The 26,319-nt window shown below is 46.4% G+C and overlaps 1 protein-coding gene across 1 annotated transcript in view; it reads left to right on the top strand.

The window, feature by feature from the left end:
* Nucleotides 1-26,319, top strand: part of DDX27 (DEAD-box helicase 27) — a 168,026-nt gene that overhangs the window by 92,540 nt on the left and 49,167 nt on the right. Inside the window, exons 12-14 of the mRNA XM_085619398.1 lie at nucleotides 7,744-7,897; nucleotides 8,407-8,488; nucleotides 21,140-21,317. Coding sequence (XP_085475524.1) covers nucleotides 7,744-7,897; nucleotides 8,407-8,488; nucleotides 21,140-21,317 — 414 coding nt within the window. The remainder of the gene's footprint in view (nucleotides 1-7,743; nucleotides 7,898-8,406; nucleotides 8,489-21,139; nucleotides 21,318-26,319) is intronic.

Raw genomic sequence — 26,319 nt, 5'->3', positions numbered from 1 at the left:
AACGATTCCCGAAATTGATTAGGCTGCACCACGAGCTGCTCCTGCAGGGACGTTATGCGAAGGCGGCAATAGAGGATCAACGGGTTGCAGGAAGACATCCTCCCTAGCATGGATTAGTATATCCTTACAGAAACTGACCTTCTTGAAGACAGCTGACCTACTGTCTTTTGGAGGCGTGAAATCCTTTCTTCTGTGGGAAAGGCCTTTGAGAGCTGTGTCGAAGATCGTTCCTAGAAGAACCAGTGACCTGGAGGGGATGAAAGATGATTTTTCCTTTTTGAAGCAGAGATCTAGAGACTAAAACAGTTGCTGGCAGACCTGCTTGGATTTCTTGGCTTGCTTGGAAGGACGGAGCTTTGATTAACCAATCGTACCGGTACAGAACGCCATAGAAAAGCTTTAACTGGGGCCATGCTCCTGGTGAAGACTCTGGGGGCTGACTTCAACCCGAATGGTGCCTTCTTGAATTGATATTTGCACCTTGCTACCTCCAAATTGAGAAATATTCGATGTTTGGGACGTATGGGAATGTGGAAATATGCACCTAGTAGATCGAGGGAGGATAGATAGTCTCCCGTATCTATGAGCAGGAGGATCTCCTGGAGAAAAAGCATCCTGAATGGTTGATTTTTGATGAACTTGTTCAAGAACCTGGGGCCAGTGTCTGCCTCCATTTTCCTATTTTCTTCTTGATGAGGAAGAAGAGGGAGTAGAATCCCAGATTGTGCTGATGGAATGGTACCTCTTCTATTGCGTGTTTGAAGAGGAGCGGTCGTATTTCTTTTCTGAGAATTGGAAGATGATGATGAGATGTCTTCCATGGAGGTAAATTTGGAGGCTGCTGAACAAATTCCAGGGTGTGACCATGCTGGAAAATGTCTAACACCCATTTGTCGGAAGTTATGGATTTTCACTGTTTGAAGAATTTGGAGAAGGTGGGACTGAAGTGACTGGGGGGCCTGCGACTTCTCATTGTCTCCTGTTGGAATCCTGAGACTTTTCGACTGATGGTGAATGTCTGTGTCCTGATGCCCTTGAATAAGACACCATCATATTAAAACTGTACGCCTGGCCCGAATAGCATGGTTTGATATGGCTGGAACTGTTGTTGGAACTGTGGTCTAGAGAGGTACTGACCTCTAAAGGGTTGAAATCTTCGCCTCTCTAGAGTACCAATCGTTTTGGCTGTGCCGGTTTCGGACTTGGATTGGAGTGCATCGTTGATGTGCTTTCCGAAAAGACATTCTCCATCGAATGAAATATCGGACACCTTAGCCTGCACTTCTAGACGGAAAGTAGTAGCTTTCAGCCACCCATGGCCGCTCCAGCCATCTGTCTAAAGGCTGTGGACGAAATGTCCACAGCAATATCGATCAGTTCAGAAGAAGCCTTTTCACCTTCTGAAAGAATATCCTTAGCCTTCTTCTTTTTTTGAGATGTCGGGCCACATCTGCCAGTCGTATCTCCCTAGGATGGCCAAGGCATTGAAGGCTCTAATGGAAGGGGTTGCCAGGGCAGAAAATCCCTTCCCAATATTATCAAGGCGGCGCCCTTCGTTATCCGGCAGATCTGTACATGGAGAAGAGGTTCTTAGCCCTTCTCTATGCAGCCTGCATAATGACTGAATCTGGTCAAGGATGACCAATAAGGCATGATGCTGAGTTTTCAGGGGCCTTATATATTTTCTGTCGAGCTTTAGTACGACTGCAGTAATGGATGCTGGCGCTTTCATCAATTTGAGGCCCTCCTGCCTCAAGAAATCCACAATGAGGATAGCTTGAGTGGTGCTCTGTGTGCCAAGTTTAAAATCGTAAAGAAAGCATTCAGCTTGTTTGGCTGGCATAGGAAAGTCGAAGAGTTTTGAGGCTCGCTCTAAAAGATCGGGAACACCTCCAATATCTGCATGTGGCGAATCAGCACGTGGTGGGTAGGAGACGATGACATTGCGGCAACATAATTGACCCATTCATCTGGAACATCAGGATCTGCATGCAGCTCACCCCCTCCATCTCCATCTGCTGATCATCACTATCATTCGGATCATCAGGAATGGAAATAGCTGATAGTATTATTTTCTCTTAAAGACGTCCTAAATTACTCTGAGGAGCAGTGCTAGAGATGGGAACCTCAGGTGGAGGCCACTGAGCAGAGGTGGCATCCTGGAAGAGTTTATAATAGTTAGATCATGTGACGCAAGTCAGTGGCTATGGATATAGGGACACTAATGGAGGGTTCTTGTAGTTGGTGGTGTTCTTCCCCCTGTTCCTCTTAAGGATAATGCTCCTGGAAGGAGTCCACATCCTGAGGGAACGGAGGATATCTATCCATGAAGGAGTAGTCACCCTGTAAATAAACTGATGGGTTATCCCCATCATCATCATCCTCCTCTGATTCTTGACATTTACCTTCAATTGTGAAGGACTGTTGGCGGGTCCGAATAAACAAATCAAGGAGGTGAGCTGGAGGCAAAAGAGAGACTTTTTAAAAGTCTTGAAGTGCTGGCTTCGATGGCGGCATCAAAATGGTTTTTCCATCTTTCAACGATGTCGACAACATGGCTGATGATAACGCCAATGACGCAGCTTGAAGGGTCTTTGTCGACTGAGCAGCCGACGCGCTAATCTTCGGGGTCGGAGATGGTCGTGTCAGCAACGGATTCAGGGTCACATTCTTGCTTGACGACTCTGTTGACATTTTGATAGTCAACGGTGTTCCTGATACCAAAGTCTTCTCAGTAGACGGCAGAGTCCTCGATGGTACCATCGATGGGTGTTCTTTTAGTGAGTACGGCTCCTTGAAGGGTGTGTGAGAAGCAGACTGAAGTGCTGAGCCAGACCTTTGAAGAGAAGTGGAAGTGCCAGCCTGGTTCTTCATAGATGTTTTCTCCTCAGAAGTGTCCTTTCCATTAGTCTTAGATCTCTTGTGTGTCTGTGGATAGAGGACGAATCTCCTCTTTTCTTTTCCTGTAGGAGAAATGAGCCTTCTCCTCCCACTCAGAACCTGAGTCTGAGGCTGACTTTTTTCCTCTGGAGCCGTAGAAGCAGTCTTCCCTTTCTGTCCTCGCAGACCTTGTTGGTATTATTATCATCTATTAGACTATGCAGGGTACAATTCACTTATTTGATCTTTAGATTATTACCTAGTTGGTATGTACCTGTTTTCCTGTGGCTGCTCTGTGCTTGGCTTGAACAAAGACGTTTACTTTCACAAATTTGCCTCTTTTGTTCTTATGATTTTTTTTTTATATCTTTCTTTTCTTATGCCCTGGTTGCAATTTCTCGATCTCCTTTCTATTGTTAGCATGTAGTTATTAGAAATCACAATTTAGGATGATTTGTTTATCCTTGTGCTCCATGCAGTAAGGGTGACTGCTGGTTGTGAGTGGCTTGTTGGTGTTTCACCTACATGTTTTATGGCTCCAGTTGTCTGTATGCACAAATGCGAAGATTTGATAGGTGTGCTACTGGAGACTGAGCACATTGGTGTTTGTTTTGTGTGTGTCTGTTTGAACTTTTATGTACTGGAGTCTGTCGATATTGCAAACCGATTAAAGGAACTGCTGGGCATGTGCTCGTGGCTTCACAGGCTATATTTGTTAAGTGGCGTTTTAAGGATTTGGTCAGGTGTGCCGACATGGATAAGTGGTAGGAGTGGTTTGTTACTGTACTTAATTTGTGTTACAGTTTGCTCATAATGGGGGCTTTCAGTGAGTGAGGCACTGGGTGCTCATTTAGGTGTTTTCCTTCATCTGGCACTTAGACGTATTAGTTAGGCCAGTTAGTATAAATAGCTGTTGAGCTTGGTGTAGTGCTGAGTTGCATTTGTGTGTGACTGAATGAGAGTATGGTGTCCTTCTATGTATGTATTTATTCAGAGTTTTATACAGCACGAACATGACCCATGTATGTTTGGTTAGTTGTAAAAGAGAGTAGATGGATGAGAGTTTCTCTTATTTCTTAGTGATATATTAGTTTGTCATCCGTCTACTGTGTAAGGAAAGAGAATTGTAATGTCGCTTGGTGTGTGTAAAGAAAGCGCATCATGTAGTGAGGTGATGATGTACATTTGCGAAAGCTGTGATTTAGGGATGCAGCTTAGACTGTTGGGGCCTCTGTGCCAGGACTAGCCTGGCAGTGGAGTTGGAGGGAGGATGAAGCCCTGCCAGAAGCCAATTATGCTGTGGCTGTTGGCAGTAGCCTAAAAAGTAATAAATAACTTACTTCCGACCTACATAGCTTTAAACTCTTCTACATGAAGTCCCTGCGATCAAACTACAACATTATACTCATCACATTACTGACATAGGCTGAGGAAATATAGTGCTTGTTCAAAAATGTCTTTCTTTGTGTTACTCTTTTATAAATTGCCCCTTCTAGCTTCCGATTCCTCCTCTTGTGACTTTCCACAGGCGCCAGACTAGATGAGAAACTTTCATAGCAATTCCCTTGTGTGTCAACAGGTGGCATTGTGCAGATCCACATCAAGTCCCACCCCAGACATAACATTGGGGCCAGAATATCTGCACCACCTTGCGCGGTGACGTAGGTTTCTTTCTTTCAGAGCCTAACAGATCGGGAGCTTATTGATTCCTGTACCAGCGTCTACCCTCAATGTTTTTTCAAAGTTGCAGACATTGTCACCCTAAAAAAAACTACATGGTTTAAAACGTGCAATGACTGTCTCCGCCAGATGTCGGTGATGGATACCCACCACGTCTGTTTATGGTGCCTCGACTACAAACACGACTTGGCGTATCCGTGCTGCACAAAGGTGAACAGGAAGGCCATCCGTGACCGTGAGGTCAAACTTGCCCTTGCCTAACCTCAGGGGTCAAAAAATAAATTGCGTTCAAATGCGCAATGGTCTCTGTTGATGGCGCAGATGCGCTCCTGCTCCTAAGGCAGTTCATGTGACCAGTCATCATAGAGATCACGAAATCAAAGTAAGTCACGGAAGTACCACAAGAAGCATAAAAACAATCAAAACACGGGTCTCCTTCATACTGCCACTCCCACCACTCAGAGTCTTGAGATGCCCCAGGTACCTCTAGGCCATAAAGTAATTCCTCACCGTTCTGAACTGAATCCGACGCAAGTCCAGCTTCTGTCCCACCTCGAATGGACAATGACGTCACAACAGCTCCAGCAGCTGAAGGGGGCCATGGACATTTTTTGTGCTATAACTGATCCCTCTTTAGCGCCTTCGGGACCCACGGATCTGAGGGTGCCTCCATTTTGTCTACCGTCAGCGGGTCCATCATTGATGCAGACTGCACCCCTTGACCTTGCCTTGAGGCTGATCGTGCCTTCAACTTTGGATCTACAGAATCCTGGACTGATGCCATCTACGGTCCCACATTTGACGGCTTGCCTGACTCCACATTTGGCGCCACAACCAACGCCACCAGGTTGCCTATCGTTGCCAATCTTTACATCACTCATGCCAGAAGGGGAGCTGATTGTATAGCCTGATTCTGAGACTCACGCTCCACCACCCAGAGCTAGACAATATGCCTACTCTGAACCAGACTATGCCCCACATTATGAATAAGGCACTTTTGAAGATAGTGATAATGATAGAAACTAGTTGATGTGGGCGTTATTTTTGATGATCTCCAGAATGCAAGTGGTGAAGCATGGCTGAGACACTTGACCTTGTTCTGCCAACACAATAAGTCAAGACAACTCTTAGTTAGCCCTGCACAATCCACTCAGTAGGCTCTGCTCCCCTCCAACAATCTTTTAACTGACGTTCTGATGGGCACCTTGTCAAAACCAGGCTCTTGCCCTTGAGTCAGTCCGCAGGTAGTGAGATGGCACAGGCCTGCCCCTGGGAGGCCAGGCCTTCCTCTCACAACATCCCATTCCAGAGAGACTCGTCCTCAGGGCATCTAGAATCCTTTTGAACCCCAATCCTTTCCCTACAGGCTGCCTCACAGAGAATCATAAAGGACGGAGCATTCGCAAAACAGATGTTCTCCTTGGCCAGCCTCGCCCTCAGGTCAGTGAATACCACATGCCTCCTGGGCAAATATTCACATGCATTATGGGACGAAGCGGTGGACATCTTGCCAATGGTCTCAGACAACGCCCTTCAAACATGCAAAGGCTGATTCTGGATGGACAAGATGTTGCAAAATATTCCATTAAATCTTGTCTGGGCAGTTGGCACCAGCATGGTATTTAGGTGTAGCGCCTCGATTCACCTGCAGACTTTTCAGCTGATGTCTCTTAAAGACATGCCCTTTGGTGGCTCTAGGCTGTTTGGAGCAAAGATGGAGCCTGCCCTTGAGAGGTTTAAGGAGAGTAAGGCCACTTCCTGCTTGTTGACGTAACTGCTCCAGTTCAGCAGCTCCCCCAACAGCAGCACCACTTTCGAGGCATCAGTAGGGGCTACCCATGCTCATCTTGGCCTTACCAGCACACCTTGGGTGTTCACAAAGGTGATGGTGGTGGTTTCGGCCATCTGCGGAGGTTGGAAATACCAGTCTTCCCATACATCGATGACTGGCTTCTGACGGCGGGCTCGCCTCAAACAGACATAAGCCTTCTCCAGGCGACATCTGACTTGTTATAATCATTGTGCTATTCCATCCCCATGCCGTAGTCACACTTGACTCCTTCACAATGGTTTCCCTTCATTAGAGCCATCTTGGACTCTGTACTGTTCTGAACTATCCCTCTACCTCTAAACATTTGGGATATGAATCCAATGTTTAAACCCTTGACCTGAGTCTCACTAAGAGTGGTACGGAGGCTTTTAGGCTTTTTTCCTTCTGCATCCTTCTTATGGACCCCACCAGGTGGCACATGATGGCCCTGTAGTGAGATCTGAAGTCTGAGTGGGATCCATCCAGGTGTTGAAGGCCACTGTAAAAGCTCTGCAGTGGTGGCCGCTTGACTGCTGTTGGACTGGCGGCAGACCCATCTCCCTACCCCACCCAGAGCTAACAGTTGTGACTGATGCATTGTGGATGGGTTGGAGAGGTAATCTAGGAGAGGTGGAGATCACAGGACTCTGGTCTTTGGCAGAAACCGCTTCCACTTCAACTTGTTGTTGTTGCAAGCGATTGGCTTGACACTGAAGGCTTATTTGTCAAACATCAAGGGGGATCGGGTGCAGATTCTCACGGACAACATGACCGCTATTTGTTATTGCAACAAACAGGGCAACATGAGGTCGTGGGTTCTGTGCCAAGAGTCATTATGTCTCTGTAGGTGGCTGAACACTCAGGGCATTTCTCTGACTTCCCAGCACCTGGCATGATCTTTAAATGCCAGGGTGGACGAACTGAACCGACATTTCCTTGCGGATCACAAATGACAGTTACATTCATTGGAGACACTGGGCATCTTCTAGCAATGCAGAGAAACCTGGCTCAATCTTTTTGCCACCGCAGAGAACATAGCACAGATTTAATGTTCCTGACGTCAAGTCCATTGCGGAGCCGCTCAATGCCATCTGTTGATGCGCAAGGGAATTGCTACGAAAGTTTCCGGATCCAGTCTGGTACCAGGGAAAATTTACAAGGCGAGCAATCTGCGGAGAGCCTCTACTACAAAAGGCGTTACCAAAGGTAAGTAACTTGTTCTACATGCACTCTACGTGTTCTCTTGTGCTATGTTATGTGATAGACACCTAGTCTGCCAAAACGCTGGAAACGTAGTTACTTCCAATTGCCTTCTGCAGATGTAAGTAAACTTAACTGTGGCCTCATAAAGATGTTTTGTTCTTCCGTTGCAGCACTTTTGACTCGCACTTTCCCCGACCATGTGATGCTTTTCACACAAACAAAGAAACAGGCTCACCGCATGCACATCCTTCTGGGGCTGATGGGTCTGAAAGTTGGCGAGTTGCATGGGAACCTCTCCCAGACACAACGACTAGAATCTTTGAGGTGAGACTACTATAACACATGTACTTATCAGGTAGCACAAAAAACATTATGGTCTCAAATATACAGAATGAAATGTTCTTGCTCTCAATCATGTACAATAATTCACAGTAAACCCTTGCTGCACCAAGAGACAAGGCCTTAGAAGTCTTGAATTGTTTTAATCATTTCTTCATTGTGAAGCGTATGCAGTGTTCTCTGGGCAGGCATAATTTGGTCGCTCAAACCAAACCTTGTAGGTACCGCGGAGTTCTCGACTTGAATGCTGTCGTTTTGGGAGTTCATTATACCTGCTGTTCAAATAGTCTATGTGGGACGTTCCTATCATGAAGACTAGAGTGATTGAGAAGGCGATGCATCCACCAAAACCATAAGCAGTATCTCCAATGCTGAGCTTGTCATTTTGTTATTGGCTACTTTGTCCACCCTTCTCTCTGTCTCCATGTTTTCTCAATCAGGCTGAGGAATAAACCCCTTACGGTTCTGAACGTAAATCTTGGTCTCTATTGCAGGCGCTTCAAGGATGAGCAAATCGATATTTTGGTGGCCACAGATGTTGCTGCTCGTGGTCTTGATATCCATGGGGTCAAAACGGTGAGTACCCAACGATGGATTCATCTGGAACTCTTTTTCTGTATACATTTTAAATTTTGTTCTTCTGTCTCATCATTCAATTGTAGTCCTGCGTTCAGCCCTCTTGTTTCACAACTGTTGTGATAGTCCAAAGAAAACTGCTACAATGATCACATAAATAGTTTGTGATCCCTTTTCCGTGAATCACTTTTTCATTCTCTTTTTATTGATGGGAAAACTTTGTCTATTATGATTAATGTATAATTATCCCCCGCCCTTATACCCTTGCAACTTCCTTTGGAAAATGTTTTAAATTTGTATTCATTCCGAAAAGAATATATTGAACTTTCAATCCAGCATTTTGCAGTAGTAAGAAATACCCTTTAAGAATAATGACTAGTCAGAGATGTATCTGCCATATGCCGACATTCTTCTGTATTCCTAGTTCCACAGTAGATACATTTTCTAGTTCTGGATCGCTCTATCTTTGTAGCTATTTAATACCCAAGCATACATAAGCTTTTGTCCAAACCAGTTAGTTGCTACAAGAGTCACATTTCACACTTGGGTTGGAATTACAACCATCGTAACCACTTGCTTTTTCTTTGAGCTTATGTTTACTCTGAAGTTTTGTTGATTGATGGCAGACTGATCTCTGCCTGTGACGTGAATTGATACTCTACAATCTAATAAACTCTCCGGAACCTGTGAAATTTCCTATATAAGTGGGGAACAGGGGAATTAATCTGGGCCGCTGTGTTTAGAAGCATAACTCACCTATGTCCACATAAGACCTGAACCCACATTTTGGCCACATTTCGGTTTATAAAGTTGGTTCCTTCTGCAGTTAATGTCAGTTCCATCAATGTATTTAATGGCTTATTCTCTCCTGAAGTCAATCTGAGAACTGCAGTACTGAGGGCATTGCTCATTCAAAGGGTGCCCAAGGATCTGAAATTTGACAGTTTTTAAATTGCCCTCAGAGGCTCTACTGGACCTGTCTCAATTCAGTACCACATACTCCTTATAAAATAGTTTCCCACATTGCGCATAAAAGTATTCTACCTGCATGAGGCCTTTTCTTTAAAAAAATACATTTCGATACAGTTACAGCCTAGGTACATTTAATAGGAATCAATAGTAAATCAGTCATTCGCTCCCAGAATATTTCCAGCATTTTTCTTCATCTCCATCTCCTTGGTAGGTGAGGTACACAGTTTCCCTCGGTACATGTTCCATTTACTCAATTTTTTATCCCATTTCCTAAGACAACCTCTGGATTTGAACATCTCTTTTTCTGCTATCATGCATCTACCTAAATCCTTAGCCCAATACTTCGGCGATGGTTTCTCTTCCATCCCCCACTTCATTGCAATTGCGCGTTTCTCTAGTGTGTATCCCAGAGTGGACATTTGCTGCTCTACTTCTGTGAGGTCTGTAGCCTCCCATATATTAAGGAGTCCCAGTTGTTGTGTTAAAATGATCTCTTTCCCTAGCATGAGGCCTTTTCTTGAGTTAGTTAAGTGAGTGATACAGGTGTGAGAAAGTGCCATCTTTCTTGCGTGGTATGCCCCCACTTTTTGCTGAATTGCTGAATGTACTTTGACTGAGTGTGCCCTGGACTCCTGCCAATCAGGTGCCCAGGGCCTATATTCCTTCCCTAAAACAAACCAAACCCCAATTGGCAAACCCTGGCCACATGTCAGGCCCTAGTAAATGGTACCCTAAGTACCCAGGGCTTTGTGACCAAGGGAGACCTCTAAGAGCTGCAGCACACCTTGTGCCACCCTTAGAGGCCCTGTACCCTTACACACACACACACTGCCTTTGCAGGCTGAGTGTTTGGGTGCAAAACCAAAACAAAATCGACATGGCACACATCCCTGTGTGCCATGCCCATCACCTACACTGCCATGGCATACATCAGTCACCCCTCTAGCTGGGTGCCTTATGCCAATGGTGTGGGCACAGGAGCAGGAGCCCTGTGCCCCTACAGTGCCCAGGTCAATTCCTGAGCCCTGTAAGTGCAGTGCTGCCATTTAAGAGTACATGGTGCTGAGAGCTCGTCAAACACGAGCTCCACAGCACCATAATGGCAACACTAAAGACTGGGAAGTTTGGTATCAAACTTCTCAGCACATTAAACCCACACTGATGCCAGTGTGGGATTTAATGTACCCAGCACCCCAGAAGGCATCTTAGAGGTGCCCACTGAAACCTAACCTACGAATCCACGTCTGCTCTAAAGGCTGCCTAGGCTGCCACCCAGCAGACATGTTGCTGGACCCCTGGGTAGGAGAGCCCCTGCTCTCCTGGTCCTGCAACAATGCACATCCTGGGCGAGGTGCTAAATCTCCTCCCACAGGATGGGCAGGGGGAAGCTTCAAAGGCATGCCGCCTCTGTGAGCTTCCCCAGGCCCCTGCAACCCCCACTCTGGCGGGAAGCTTTGGCCGGAAACCCCAAATAAGGACAGGGGATGTGCCAACCCCACCCCTCAGGTGGGGGAGGCGAGGTGAAGCACATCTCCGGGCGCTCGCCATCTTGAAGATGGGGAGCCCTACCCTATCAGGACTAGTCTACTGCCCCCCTCCCACAGGAGAGAGGCAGGATAGGAGGTGTACCCACCCCAGGACGGGGACCCATTGGTCCCTGCCCTTCACCCACCTGTAACGCCCCTAAATCTAGTATTTAGGGGCACCCTGAACCTTCCTTCCCTAGATTCCAGATTCCGAAATTACAAGAAGAGCGAGAAGAAAAGAAGACCTGCCCTGCAGCTGCGAAGGAGAGGGAGACACCAACTGCTTTGGCCCCAGCCCTACCGGCCTGTCGACCTCGAACCTGCTCCTGCTCCAAACCCGGCATCTCTTGTAGCCAGCAACCTCAGAAACCCCGGAGGACCTGGCTACCTTTGAACTCTGATCCCCTGGGACTCCCATGAGTAGAGGCTCTACTCAGAACCTACCTTTCACCCCTGGCAGCAGCCCGGAACCGCGATCCCAGCCCACTCTGCACCAGCCAAGCCTGGCCGGTGCCGGAGTGAACTAAACCCACGAGGACGACCCCACGGCGACTGTGACCCCGAGTCCGGCACCCAAGGACCCCCCTCGACAATCCTGAAGAAGCCTGCAGCCTCAGAACAGTGTGCCACCCCAACCGCGATCAACAGAGGGTAAGATTTTCCGACACCAAAAGGCACCCCGGCGCCCCACGGCCCTCTGTGTCCAATCCCGGTTTACCTACCTATCCTCCAACTACCCAACTTACCTCTCGAAGTGGTGGTGGCACCTGAACAGTCCTCGTCCCCGAGCCTGCAGTCTTTTTCCAAACCGGAGATTTCCCATTGAAATCCATTGAGCGCCCGAAGGCTCAAAAGCCCTCTGCACCCAGCCGCCCGAGTGGCCCTGGCAGTGAAAACTCTACACTTTCCTACTTCCCCACTTGCCCTGAGTAAGTGACCAGGAGCCCAGCTCCCACAGCCGCGTGGCTTGCCAGACAGCAGCCACCAAACAAGGCCCCCCTATCCCTCATAGGATAACATTGGGCCTAACTCTCTCTGCACCCGGCCGCCCTAGAGTCGCTGAGGGTGAACCAATTGTACCTACCTGACCCTGAGAGACCCCTGAGTCTGTGCTCAGAACCTCAACTCTGCCAGTCGAGTACTTACCCTTAAACCGCAAACTCCATTTTCCTCATAGGGTAACATTGACTGGCTTTTTCCTGAAATTTCTTCTAAGTGTGGACTTTTCAAATCTTCAAATATTCACCAAAAATCAGCCGAGTGACACAAACAAATTTACTCACCTGCTCTTAGGTGAGCTCCCAGTGCTGGATCTTGGTGCCCAGCACTGACTCTGAAAAGTACCCACTACTATACTTACCTTTAACTCATTTTTCTTCCATAGGAAACCATTGACTGTTTTTCTGTGAAATTTCTTCTAAGTGTTGATTTCTACAATCTTTAAATATTCTTCAAAAATCGTATAATATCTGAAAACTTAATTACTTACCTGTTTTGGATAAAGGTCCCAGTACTGAGTCTAGGCACCCAGTACTGGATTACAAAAGTAACGAGAACATACTGTACCTATAACCTGAATTTTCTTCCATAGGGAATCCTTGATTGTTTGCTCTGAAATATTTTCTAAGTGTCAACTTTTAAAATAGATAAATATTAGTTAAAAATCATTACAGTACCAAAGTCGACCTTCATCAACCGATTCTGAGAACTGACCCAGGAAAGAATCTAGGATCCAGTCCTGGAATTACAAAAGTAATCTAAAAAGTAATCTCTTGCATATAACTTGAATTTATCATTGAGCTCAATGTATTGTTGTGTTTAGAAATAGAGTTGCCTACTGCAACTAATTGTAACTGTTTACTAAAAAGTCTATTGCATATACAAAAGTATTTTTATGAAACCTCTCCTGTCGAGAAAGTATATTTTAATTCCAAGTGTTGGTTCTAAAATAAAACAAGCATATATTTTTTATATACAAACCATTGGCCTAGAGTTCAGTTATTGAGTGTGTGGGACCATTTGCTGACTGAGTGTGTATAACAAATGCTTTACACTGTCCTCTGATACTGCCTTACTGCTCGACCTGGCTACCACTTTGGAGAGTAAGGTTATATCTAACTTTAACCTCTGTTAAACCCTTGGGGTCTGTGGACTCTGTACACCCTGTACCTATTAAGGAACAGTATATACAGAGCCACTTTCTCACAACAGGGCATTGTCTTTTTTTTACGTACCGTTGTACCACTGGTGACTTCACATGCCGGTGAGTCCTAGCAACTCAGGGGACAAGGGGGAGGGTGAGCGGGAGGATGGAGGTGTATCTAGGGAAGGGCACGGGTAGCGAATTGTAGAACCTCGTTTCAGAACTTCTTGTATGTAGCACAACATTTTCCATTCCTCAAAACGTGGCACTTCTATGTACTGCTATCGGCAGTGAGCGCTATTTTTCAATTTCTTTTTCCCTTTTCAGCATGTGTCCAACTTCGGATCTTTAAGACCCGTTTTCCCCTGTAAATCACTATTTTTGTTGAAAGCTGTCCCTAGGCACTCCCTTACACTCGACCTCTAAATCACTCCCAGGTGTGGTGACTGGTAGAGACCAAAGACTTGATTAAACAGAGTACCTGACGGCTCCCTTTTCTCCCCTCTTCTATGAGCCTCCGGGTAGACACGGTCAAGACCAAGGAGGAGCCAGGAACATCTACCCCGGAATCCCCGTCCAGGTCAACCCAAAGTACATCTGGAGAAGAACAGGAGGAAATACACTCTGCACAAATTGATAAACCCCTTCCTGATAATAAACAACGTACTTTTGGAATATATATTCAGCCTCCTCGGTTGTTTATCAAACCCGCCCTCCCACACCCCTCGTGGACTCGCCTATGTAACTGCAGCCTCTGCACGCAGGCCCCGTCTACCGCGACTGCTCCCTGTGAGAAAGCTCGTTGCCTAAAGAAACCTCTGCACCTGTCTCCCCTTGGCTGTGGAGAAGAGGACCAAAGGTGGCCCTTCGTCCCGAGCATTGTGAGGCCTGAGCTCCCACCCCGCCCCCGTTGGTTGAGCCCAGTGCCCTCTCCGCGAAAGCCTGCAGCCTCTTTTCATCGCATCCTTTCTCCATAGACCAACATTGGACACTGACGCTGTTTTGCACCTGGCACCCGGCTGTCCTAGTGCCGCTGGTGGTGTTCTGCTGATGCTGCCTTGGACCTTGCCCACCACACACCTTAACTCCTGGAGAAGGGTCCCGTAAGTCACTGTACTAGACCTGAATAATTCTGCATTGACATTTCCTCCCATAGGATAACATTGCAGCCTCCAGAAATTGCAATGTGTTGAATTTTTTTAACTAAAAAGAATTCATATTTAAAAACGTACTTACCTAAACGATTTTCTTCTGATGCCTAAACATATATAAAGATGCTTACTATTTTTATACATTGTTGTGGATCTCCTTCGTGTGTCTTATTTATTGATCATTGTGTATATTTTCAGATGTCTTGCACTCCTCTGAGATAAACCTACGGCTGCTCAACCACACTACCACCAAGCAGAGCACTTGGGGATTGCCATAGCAATTCCCTGTCCACTCATACGGGAACCCCTGGACTCTTTACATTAATATATCTCATTTTGATATCTCATATAAAGAGCCTGCTTCCTACAGTACACCTGATGCCTAGGGCAAGGAGGCTAAAGAGAACCCCTAAGGGATACAGCATGTATCAGGCCACCATAAGAGACCCCTCAGCACCATCATGCAAACTACAATTGCAGGCTGCATGCCATAGCGCAGAGAAAAGTGAAGACACTACATGGCACATCCCCATGTGCCATGCCTACATACTACATGTAGTATAGGTACATCACCCCTACAGCAGTTCTTTACAGCCCTCAGGCAGGGTGCACTATACTACATGTGTGGACCTATCTACCTGAGTAGATATACCCTTGTGATATCTAAGTCGATTCTTGGATATTACAAGTGAACAGGGAATCCATTTTAAGAACGTGTTGGATACCGGTGTTTACGAGTTTCTCAGCTACATGATGGTTTCAGTGAAACTAGAGCTGTTTGATATCAAACATCTCATATTAATAGACTCGCCCTGATTCCAGTGATGGATTTATTAATACAAGTACTCAGAGGGCACCTTAGAGGTGCCCCATGAAAACCTACCAACTAGTAGTTTACTGGCTGACTGGTGTAGACCAGCCTGCAACCACAGACAGGTTTCTGACCCCCTGCAGGTGAAAGCCCACGCTTTCTGAGGGCAGAAACAAGGTCTGTTCCAGCCAGAAGTGTTGTCACCTCCTCCATGCAGGATGGCTAAGTGATCAGCATATCAAGGCTGGAGGCTTTAAAGGCCTCTGCCGCCTTTGATATGACCCTCCAAGGCTTCCCCAGACAGGGGGTATGCCACCCCCTACCCCAGGACCATTTGGCCCCAGGACCGGCAGGAAAATTAGCTGGTTAGGAGGCGTGTGCCCCCCTCTCAGGCTAGTACTAACCCTAAGGTGGTCTACCTGATGTGGACACTACTTTTAGAATCCCACCATCCTTATTTTGGTGGAATTAGGCTCTCTGAGTCAGGATTATGCCCACTTCCCACAGGAAGTGGTCGTCTAAAGGGTGTAGACACCCTAAAAGTAAGTAGGCCATTGGCTACTACTTGTCTCTCCCCTTAACACCCCTAAATTGAGTATTTAAGTGGCATCCCTCACACCAGTAACTTGAATTTGATGGATCAAAAAGAGAAGGACACCAAGAGCCGCAAGAAAAAGCGAGAACTGAAGACTGCTGTGGACTTTTGGCGCCAAACCCTGCCTGCCATAATAAGTCTAGACAGTTGCGACCCAGCGACTTGTCCTGCAGCTGACCAGCTTCCAAGAACGCTGGGAGACTTCCAGCCTTCGCAAAGCATTCTCCTTTGGAATAGAGGAGCTACTCCCCAACGCTAAGTCCAGTTTACTGTGTTGCCGCTCCCCAGCCAGCCCGGCACAGTAGCACCCAGAAAGAGGACCCTGTGCTCCTGAAGGTCAGATCAGATTCCTCCACCCCCCCTTCACGATCCCCACCCCGAGCTACCGACCAGAACCTCTGCAACTGGACACCCCAGGGCACACAACAAGAAATTGCTGCTGGTACTTTGGGCCTTGGCCCCCTACGGCCCTAAGTCCTGAAGGAGATTCCCAGGAACCGAATAACTGTATGCTATACATGCCTTTTCTCCCATAGGAAAGCATTGTGCGTAAAGACTCATTTAGGGTGAACGTTTTACTTACCTGCTAAAATCGATATTTAAAGAAGTACTTACTTGATAACGAAGTTCTTGATATCAAAATGTATATAAAACTACGACTTATCTTTCTAAATTGCTCTCAGATTTATTCTGGAGTGTGTGTCTCATTATTGCCTATGTGTGTGTCAACAGATGTTTAGCATTACCCTCTGATAAGCCTAACTGCTCGCCCATACTACCACAAAAGAAAGCATTTAGGTTCTGGTTTGTGCCTCTGTAAACCAACTGAGGTTTGCCTGGACTCTTTACACAGTATACCTCCTTTTTAGTCCACTATATAAAAGAGCCAGCTTCCTACAGAACCATTATTTTTCGCACTCATTGGATAACCTTTGGATACTTGACTTGCTTTGTGGTGTGGGTGAGCATTTGAAACTTATTGCAGGAACTTGAAAAAAACAGATACAGCATGACACAGTAAACAGCATCTTTGTCCAGTCAGTGGAGCTCAAGAACTGGGACCAGATTTATCATTCACCTTCAAATCACCAAACAGTTTAAAGGTCTTGTAAACAAGCCTTTTGTACCTGCTTGGTACCTCACAGCTAGAATTTGCTTCTTCTACACAACAGATTGGCTCTTGTCCTTGTCTAATCCCATCTCTTTAAATATTTCTCTTCGAAGGATGACTGCTTCATTAAGCTAACTTGACTTGTTTCTGCAACGTTTCTCACCTGTATTTGTTACTATGATCCATTGTCATGGTTGCATAGTTCTCTACTGTTTGAACGTGCTATTCTACGTTTGAAGTATAGAAATATTCGGAATAAATACCAAATGGTTGAACCCACAGCCTAAGTCGTAGTGCTGTCTTTGATTACCCCCATATTGTGCTTCAAGGCTGTTATCGCCATTTGGCTTCTATTTTCCCTCCTCTTCAAATCCCCTAAAGCTAGGCCAGCTAAAACATAGTCGCAATCAAAGGATGAGTGATTTCCGTAGTGGTTTAAATTATTCTCAATTGCTTATGGGTTGTGTGTGATCTGTGAATAGAACGTATTGTTAAAAAAAAAAAAATACCTGTTGGTTGTGCTTTAACACATTTTCTTCGGAAATGGAATTCCTAATAAGTACTCAATTTGATCATAGTCTGTGAATCCCATCAAACCTCTGTATGTTAATTACACTCTTTAGTTTACAATGACGTGATGGTTGTTTGTATCCAGTGTATGTTAATCCATGTGGTCATTTCACATTTCCCCACGGGTTCACTTGCTATGCTGTTCCAAGCCATCACCAGGGCCCAATAAGCTTTTCATAATCTTGATGTAAAAGTCTTTTACCCACTGGTGGATGACTTGGACCCGACATGAAAGCATTCTCGGCTTCTATATTCTTTGATTAATTCTGGCATTTTTTGATGTAGCGACATAACCTTGCAGAACAATCCTCTCAAATTCTCCCACAGCTATTCCAGTAGGCGTAACTTTCCTTAAGCACATTCATATTTCAAAACCTAAATCCAGGGTAGCCAAGTGGGTGATTCAAAATGCATTCTGTGTGCACTTCTCTATCGATTGCCATCTCATTTTTAACATTGTAGTTCACTTGTATGAGCCTATGCACTCTCCGCTATGTTTCCACCAGCTGGTCTCTTCTTTTTTCAAAAACAAAAGTATTTCTCATTCAGCCAAACCATCTGTTATCCATTAAGCCACTTCAGCTACAAAATAAGCCACCATACGACATGACCATAAATAATCAGTGTGTGAAATTCATGTAATTCCTTCACATTTTTGCACAAAATTCTGTCATATTACACAAAGTGGCATGTGGTTAGGCAAAATGCAAATGAATTATTTCTTGCTACATCTTTGCTCAAAATGTGTTTTGTGTGTCGATTTTTGATGCAACAGCGCATTTCACATTCTTAAAAAGGGGCTAACACTAAACGCACCATGAACAACAGCCACTCGCTTTGTTGTTTTTGTGTGTTCACTTTAAATTTTAACCAAGAATGGCACGTTCATAGTAAATTTTTACTGCACATGGCGCGTAATTACGCAAAGTGGTATAATGGTGGAATTTTGCGTAACAAGAGTAACGCAAATCGGATGTGGCCGCTATTGTAGTCATCCCAAAGACACTGCCGCCCTCCCTTGCATGTGTGGACTACCGCCCCATTTCCCTCATGAACACCGAGGTGAAAATCTTTGCCACCGTCTTGGCTCAGCGTATCCGGCTCCACTTGCACGTCTTGGTTCACCCAGACCAGAATGGTTTTATGCCCCCCCGGGGCACTCGGCACTGTATACGCCGCCTCCACCTTGCCCTTGCACATCGCCACTGCCTCACCCCGTATCTGGCCTTGCTTCTCATTGATTTTGAGAAAGCGTTTTACACGGTTGATTGGAGCTATTTGGAGGATGTGTTGGAAGTGATGGGGTTTGGCCTTCCGTTCTGGCGCCTCATCCGGGTCCTTTATTCCAGTCCTACAGCGCGGGTCTTAATTAACGGGGTGCTTTTGGAGAAATTCCTCATTCAGAGGGGCACTCTTCAGGGCTGCCCACTCTCACCACTCTTATTTGCGCTAGCAATGGAGCCCCTGGCCCCTCTCATACGCCAAGACTCCGGCATCCACGGGTGGGCTTGGGACCCCTTTCAGGTCGACAAGATCGCCCTTTATGCCGACGACATCCTCCTTTTTCTGGCGGACCCCGAGAACTCCGGCCCGCTCTGCCTGGATGTCCTCTCTGCCTTTGAACGGGTGTAGGGCCTGCGGCTCAATCCGGCGAAGTCCACTCTGGTGCCTCTCCATCCGTCCCGTGCCTGCTTCGACTGGCAGACGAATATTCCCCTGCGCAGGCTGTCTTTCAAATACCTGGGAGTCTGGATCGCCCTGCTTTCAGAACTCGAATGGACCCTGAATATCACGCCCATGGTCAATAAGACTAAGGCGGACCTTAAGAGGTGGCAATCCCTCCCTCGCAACCCCCTTGGCAGGAGTGCCCTCTTTAAAATGATGGTTCTCCCCCGCTTTTTGTACATTCTACAAAATGTTGCCTTTCACCTTCCGGGGAGCTGGTTCCGTGAGATTGATGGTATCCTTACCCGGTTTTTATGGGGAGGCGGGAGACCGCGAATGTCTTTGGCACGCTGCCGCATACCCCCTTATGATGGGGGCATGGGAGTCACCAACCCCACCTTTACTATCTGGCCACGTGATCCACGATTGGTTCGCGGGCGGCTGTCCGACCCGGCGTACCGGGTGGAACTTCGATCGATGGACTTCCCGCAACTCCAGGCCTACTTGTATGGGGCCCCCATACCACAGGACCTCCCCCCGTCACCAGGACAACTCTTGGCCTGGCGCACGGCGCTGCGCCACACGAAATGGGACCGGAAACTCACCAGACAGACGCCCTTGTGGTGTGGCGCGTGGCAGCGGAAGGCCTCGTCCCTTCGGGGCTTTCATATGGGACAGCATTGGGACCGCGCTCCTTGGGGACGTCTGGGTTGGAACCTTTGCGGACTTGCAGCAGCGCTACTCCCTCCACTCTTCTCAATTTTATAAGTATATACAACTTAGACATGCCCTTCAAGTGCACATTCCATCTCCCACCTCCCTCCCTGAATTTAGTCCTCTAGAAACTCAGGTGAAGAAAGGTAACCTGGGTAGAGGGGGGGGGGGGTGTCCCGGATCTATCGCTCCTTAGCGAATAATGGTCCCGCATCCTTAGACTCGCTGCGTGCCCGCTGGAAGGGGTGGCTGGGCCCCCTAGATGATGCGGACTGGAGGGACGCCCTCATGGCCCCCAAAACACTGACGACCTCCTCCAAGTTGACATTAATCCAAATCTACTATTTACATACGCATACCTCACCCCCGCATGTCTTTACAGCGCCCGATTGCGGCCCTCCCCGACCTGCACGCGATGCAACCACGCCCCTGCAGACTTCTACCATATGGTTTGGCAGTGTCCTGTCCTGTCGGCATTCTGGGCGGGGGTGGAGCTGGAACTCACACTGACTATCCTAGAGGGGTTGTATGTTTCATGCTTCTTGTCACCCATAGATGTCATTATACCCTGAAATTTGATTTCCAAGGCCCTGTTTCATCTTGTGTGGCTGTATATAATCTCCATAACGTGCTTGTTTTTGCTGCCAATGTAAATTTGTGATGTGTTTCAAGAATCAATAAATTTGATTATTAAAAAAAAAAACAAGAGTAACGCGAAGTTCCTGAATTTAGGCAAATTACCATGATGTAATTTAAATTTCTCCAGGCCTACCATAAATGTGCTTTCTAATAAAATAAATAAAGTCCAAACACAAGTGAAAGTAATAAAAGGAAGCAGGATGGAAATAAATAGTCTGCTACTGATGTCAAAAGAAAAATACAATGAAATAACAGTGGCCTATCTTTTCAGATTCATTACGTTGCACAGCGGATGCCTATTGCCCTCCCTCATTCAACAGACATAGACAGCACTTCAGTAAAAGGATGCTGTGCTCCCTTTACACACAGCCAATTCTGTTTTTGATCATTCCTGCCTCTATTCTGTAGTGCATGAAGCAACCTATTTCTATGGCCAGTAAAAGAAAAAATAAACTCCGCTTTTCCTTCTTACAAAGTGGGTAAAGTAATCACCATTGAGTTTGATAAAAGGAACACCTAATATTTGCATTGCTGGCGCACTGCAAAACATTTGTAGCGTGAGCTGCGTGATCAAATCTAGACATCCTAGAGCAGTACTCATATACTTTAGGAAGCTTGAGATAAAGTTGAAGCCTACGTAGTGTTGTAAATTTTTTTAGATGGATCCAAAAACAGGAAGATCAAGAGTGTACTGTTTACTTCCCAATTTCTGCATGAAAATTCAAAACTTAACCTATCAGACTCTTCCCTCCAGGTGATTAACTTCACGATGCCAAACACTGTGAAGCACTATGTGCACCGCGTCGGGCGTACAGCACGAGCAGGTCGAGCTGGCCGCTCAGTCTCGCTGGTGGGGGAAGAGGAAAGAAAAATGCTGAAGGAGATTGTGAAGAAGGCTCAAGCTCCCGTGAAGGCCAGAATTCTACCACAAGGTAGGAATCTGGAAAAGAAACATCTGAAAAGGGCCATTCTCTTCTAACAGTGACTGGTAAAATAGAGCTGTGGCTAAATACAATCATATTTGCAAGATGCTAATTGATTATTTGATGGTTGCTGCTCTAGTTTTATGAAGTTAGATTATGATCTGTTTATCTGTTTGTGTATTTGATTACAAAAGATTCATGTGTGTGTGTATATGACCATTGTTAGATGTGGTTTAAACTGCTGTCATTCTGAGTAGCATTCCAATTCAATTTTTGTTCACTGTACCTCTAGCGAGGGGCTTCCCTTAGGCAAAACAGTATTGACCCTGCTCCTTATGGGAACTGTCCATCTCAGACTGCCAGATGAGGCCACCTCCAGAAGGGAACACAAGGTACTCCACACACATTTTGGCCACTTTAGAAATGTTTATCCCCCTTTGTAGGAAAGTGGGTTTCTGTTGCAGTAACCCCCCCACTTTTTGCCAGACTACTGATGCACTTTGACTTGATGTGCCCTGGGTCCCTGCCAACCAGGTTCCCAGGGTCTGTGTTCTTTCCCCAAAACGAACCCAGTTGGCATCTCTAGCCACCTGTCAGCCCCTGGTAAATGGTACCACGGGTTCGCAGGGCACTGTGACCAGGGAAGACCTCTAAGGGCTGCAGCACTTTGTTGTGCCACTCTTAGAGGAGAGAGATATATATATATATATATATATATATATATATATATATATATATATATATATTTCACTTAAAAAAACATAGGTTTCACACATGTTATAGTTATGTGGATATTTCACTCGTAAAAAACCAATGAAATTCCCCCGTTATAGTTACTTCAGATAACTATAACTCGCGCGCCTGCAATCCTGTGCTCATGACGTCACATATTACATCACTCATGACATGGTCAGTGGCATCACTCTTGACATCACTGATGACATCATCCTTGTGATAGAGTGGCGGTTGCGTGAGTTATAGTTATCTGAAGTAACTATAACGGGGGAATTTCATTGGTTTTTTACGAGTGAAATATCCACCTAACTATAACATGTGTGAAACCTATGTTTTTTTCAGTGAATTTGTACGGTTTTTTAAATGCTAAGTTATGTATGTATTATTATTTTTTTTATGGTTTTTCACCATGCGCGCACGGTGCGCGCACCCCCGCAATTTTTTTAAAACAATTTTTAAATGTTTTTTTCTGCCTTCGGGGTCCTTCAGGGACCCCCTGACAAAGGCTAGGGGGTCAGGAACTCTCTACCCTGCCCCCTTTTCACGTTCGCCACCTTCCTTTTCCACTCTCGCACTGATAACAAACAAAATGGCGGCCGACACTTCATGATTTCGACCGATTCGAACGTTGACTGACATGTAACCACCAATCAGAATTACGCTCGCGCACGTTAGGGTGCGCGCACGGTGCGCGGCTATAGATATGTATGTGCTTTTTACTGCAATTTTCTCTGGAACTACTGAACAGATTGACTCCATATATGCAAAAGGCACATCCCTGACCTGAGGACTACCTCTCTGCCAAATTTCAAGTAATTCTGTTCAGCCGTTCGGGCTGTACCTTCGACTAAAGGTCCTATGGGAAAATGCATGGGGAAAACGTGTTTTGGGACCCCCCTTTTTTCTTGGCCCCCGCTTGACGAATCCCCCAGAGACTTTCAGGGTAGGAGCTGAGCAGAGCGCCCCATTAGTTTAGAAAATTTCGCGAAGATTCGTCAACCGGTGCCAAAGTTATTCAAAATAGAATTTTGAGATTTCCTATGGAAACACGGTCCTAACTATAACTATCTACTGGCGACCGCCAGTAGATAATATATATAACGATTCTCCTTTCTCCTCCCGCCGTCTGGACGCAAGAACGGACCAAGGTATTTGCGCTGAATAATTATTTTATTTTTGTTCCACTAAGTATAAGTATAAGTATAAAGTATAAAGAAGCTTGTAGAGCGCTCGAATGCCAGACGGCGTCTTGGCGCTAAAGTGCGTGTGATCGGTGACGGAGGAACAGTTACTAATGGATATTAAACAGCTGAGACTTCAGGGTCTTCGTGAAATATGCGAAATTCTGTTGGAGTCGCATACCCACTGGTAGCTTGTTCCATAGTTTAATTGCACAGTTGGCAAATGAGCGACCGCCCCATCTTGCTAGTCTAAATCTGGGGGTGCAGATGAGGCCAAGACTGGCCGAACGCAGATCACGAGAGGGAGTATAGTGCCTAAACCTATCCCTTCCGTCAGTTGCACCCCCGCCATATCGTGCCCGGTGAACCAGACAGAGCGCCTTAAACTCAATTCTCTGCTGGACCGGGAGCCAGTGTAGTGATCTTCTTCCCTTGGAAGTGGGATGTCCCCTAGGCAGATTCAAGATGACACGAACCGCCATGTTTTGCAGTGACTGGATCTTGCCAACCTGGTATTTATCAATACCCAGGAACATAGCATTACAATAGTCCAGTCTGGACATAAAGAGAGCGGCCATCACCGTCTTCTGCAACGCCTGAGGGATGAAAGGAAAGATTTTACGTAGTGTTTTTAGCAGAAGAAAACATGAGGAGGTTAAACTGTTGCCCTGAGCTGACATATTCAGCTTATCATCAAAAATCACCCCTAAGTTCCTCACCTTAGTGACCGGTAAGGGACATTGCCCAGCCTCAGGTGGCCACCACAGAGTGTTCCACAACGGAGGACCCCTCCCAAACTCCATGACTTCTGCTTTCTCAGTATTTATTTTTAGGAAGCTCTGGCGCATCCATTCTATCACATCCGTTAGACATGCATGAAATTTGGCCGCTATTAACTCAGGATTGTCCGTTACTGATATCACCAATTGTGAATCATCAGCGTAAGACACAAGAGTAAAGCCATGTTTCCTAACTACTCTTGCTCAAGGCCTGATATATACATTAAAGAGGGTCGGGGAGAGAGCAGAACCTTGTGGGACGCCACACGGCAAGGTAAAATTGCCTGAGTGTAGGCCCGCCCAATTTAGGCTTTGCTTTCTATCAACCAAGAACGAGGAGAGGAGGGCCAAGGCCCGCTCCGTAATCCCTACCTCTTTTAATCGCTGTACCAATACCGCGTGATTGACGGTATCGAAAGCGGCAGATAGGTCAAGGAGGACAAGAATTGCCCTCCCTCCTCCGTCAACTACTGCCCGAATAGCCTCCGCTGCCGTTATTAGGGCCGATTCAGTGGAGTGTTTAGGCCGGAAGCCATGCTGGGACCGATCAAGCAGGCCATGTTTATCTAGGTGGTCAGTCAGACTTAAATTTATAACCCTCCCCGTAACTTTAGCTATCATTGGTAGGCCCGAAATAGGTCGATAGTTTTTAAACTCTGACGGCTCCAAAGAAGCTTTTTTAAGAAGAGGCTTAATACTGGCCGTCTTCCAGGTAGCTCGATAGGTCCCTGCGGCCAGTACCTGATTGATCAGGGGCGTGAAGGTGGGAACAATCCTTTCAGCCGCCAGATGCATAATGTGCGGAGGACAGGGATCAGTAGTTGAGCCTGATTTTATAGATCTTAACAGATCCAATACTTCCTCTTTAGACAAAGGACCAAAGGAGGTAAGACTGCACGCCAGATTATCCTCCGTGCATGGTATCGGCTGCTTACAAGACGCAGATATTGAACTTGATGAATTGGCCAGGTCATCATAGATTGTCAGCACCTTGTTTTGGAAGAAGGCAGCCAGCTGATCACAAAAAGCCTGGTCGGGACTGAACAGATTGGCCTGCTGGGGTTTGGCCAAAAAAGACACCGATTTAAAAAGTTCTTAGGCAGAGTTGCCAGCGTCCGAAATTCTCCGAGTAAAATAGGCTTTTTTTGTGCTCAGAATGGACTGCTTATATTTATTCAGGGCATCATTGTATGCTGCCTTACTAACCCTACTATATTCCACTCTCCATTGTCGCTCACGCCTTCTACACTCTACCTTCAACTTTTTAAGCTCTGGTCCATACCAGGGGGCACCTGGTGGACGTCTATTACGTGTGGCAGCCTGAAGGGGAGCAACATGATTAATTGCTCCCAGAACCCAGTCATTGAACTGAGTTGCTGCCAGCTCGTTGTTGCTATTCAAAGTAGGGGGAGAGTGGTCCAGAGCAGCCGTAAGGTCAGTGCAGGTAATCTTATTCCATCGCCTGAACGTGATATTAGTAGATTTATGGGGAGCACCCACTGCCATTGACTTAACCCCAACCTTGAAAAACACTGCTCTATGATCAGTCCAGGGGAGGGGTTCTGCCCTACAGAATAATAGGTCAGGATGGCTGGAGAACACGCTGTCTAAGGTGTGACCACCAATATGAGTGGGGACCGAAACCAATTGATGCAAACCAAAAGCTGCCAGACAGTCTAAAAGTCTGGACGTATCTGTGTTATTATTAGCTCCGAATGGTAATTAAAATCACCAAGAATGGAATAGAATTCAGCGTCAGTACAAGACTCCGGAAGGAATTTGAAGAGCCAGTGGAAAGGTGGCCCTAGGGCCTGGTGGGCACTAAACCAGCAGACCTTGGAAAACAGTTGCGTCTTTTTGTTTAATACAGAATTGCACTGCTTCCGCATGTAGGTTGTCTACAGCCCTAGCCTGAACCTTCAGTGTTTCCCTATATATTATGGCTATGCCACCACCTCTACTATCTATTCTATCCTGGCTAAATAACGCATAGCCAGAGGGCAGTATTCCAGTCAGGACTAGAAGCTGCACCTGTCCACGTTTCGGTGATAAAGACCATGTCGGGGGAATGAATACTTAGAAACAATTCTAATTCATGCTTGTGCTTGGCCACTGAGCGAGCGTTGAGAAGAATGCCCGTAATGCTGTTCACTGAACTCGTCGCAGGCTCCGAGGCCGAGGCCTGCATCTCCCTATCACAGGGGGCAGCAGAGGACCAAGGGCCGTCCCCCTTCCCAAGCCCAGCTTGGGGGGGGTACACCGCCCTTCACCCCTCCGCTTCTGCCGGCATACCTGCCAGTAGAGAAATGGCAGTAG

The sequence above is a fragment of the Triturus cristatus genome, chromosome 7 (genome assembly GCF_964204655.1).
Source record: "Triturus cristatus chromosome 7, aTriCri1.1, whole genome shotgun sequence".
NCBI lineage: Eukaryota > Metazoa > Chordata > Amphibia > Caudata > Salamandridae > Triturus > Triturus cristatus.
This window is presented reverse-complemented; position numbering and strand designations above follow the sequence as displayed.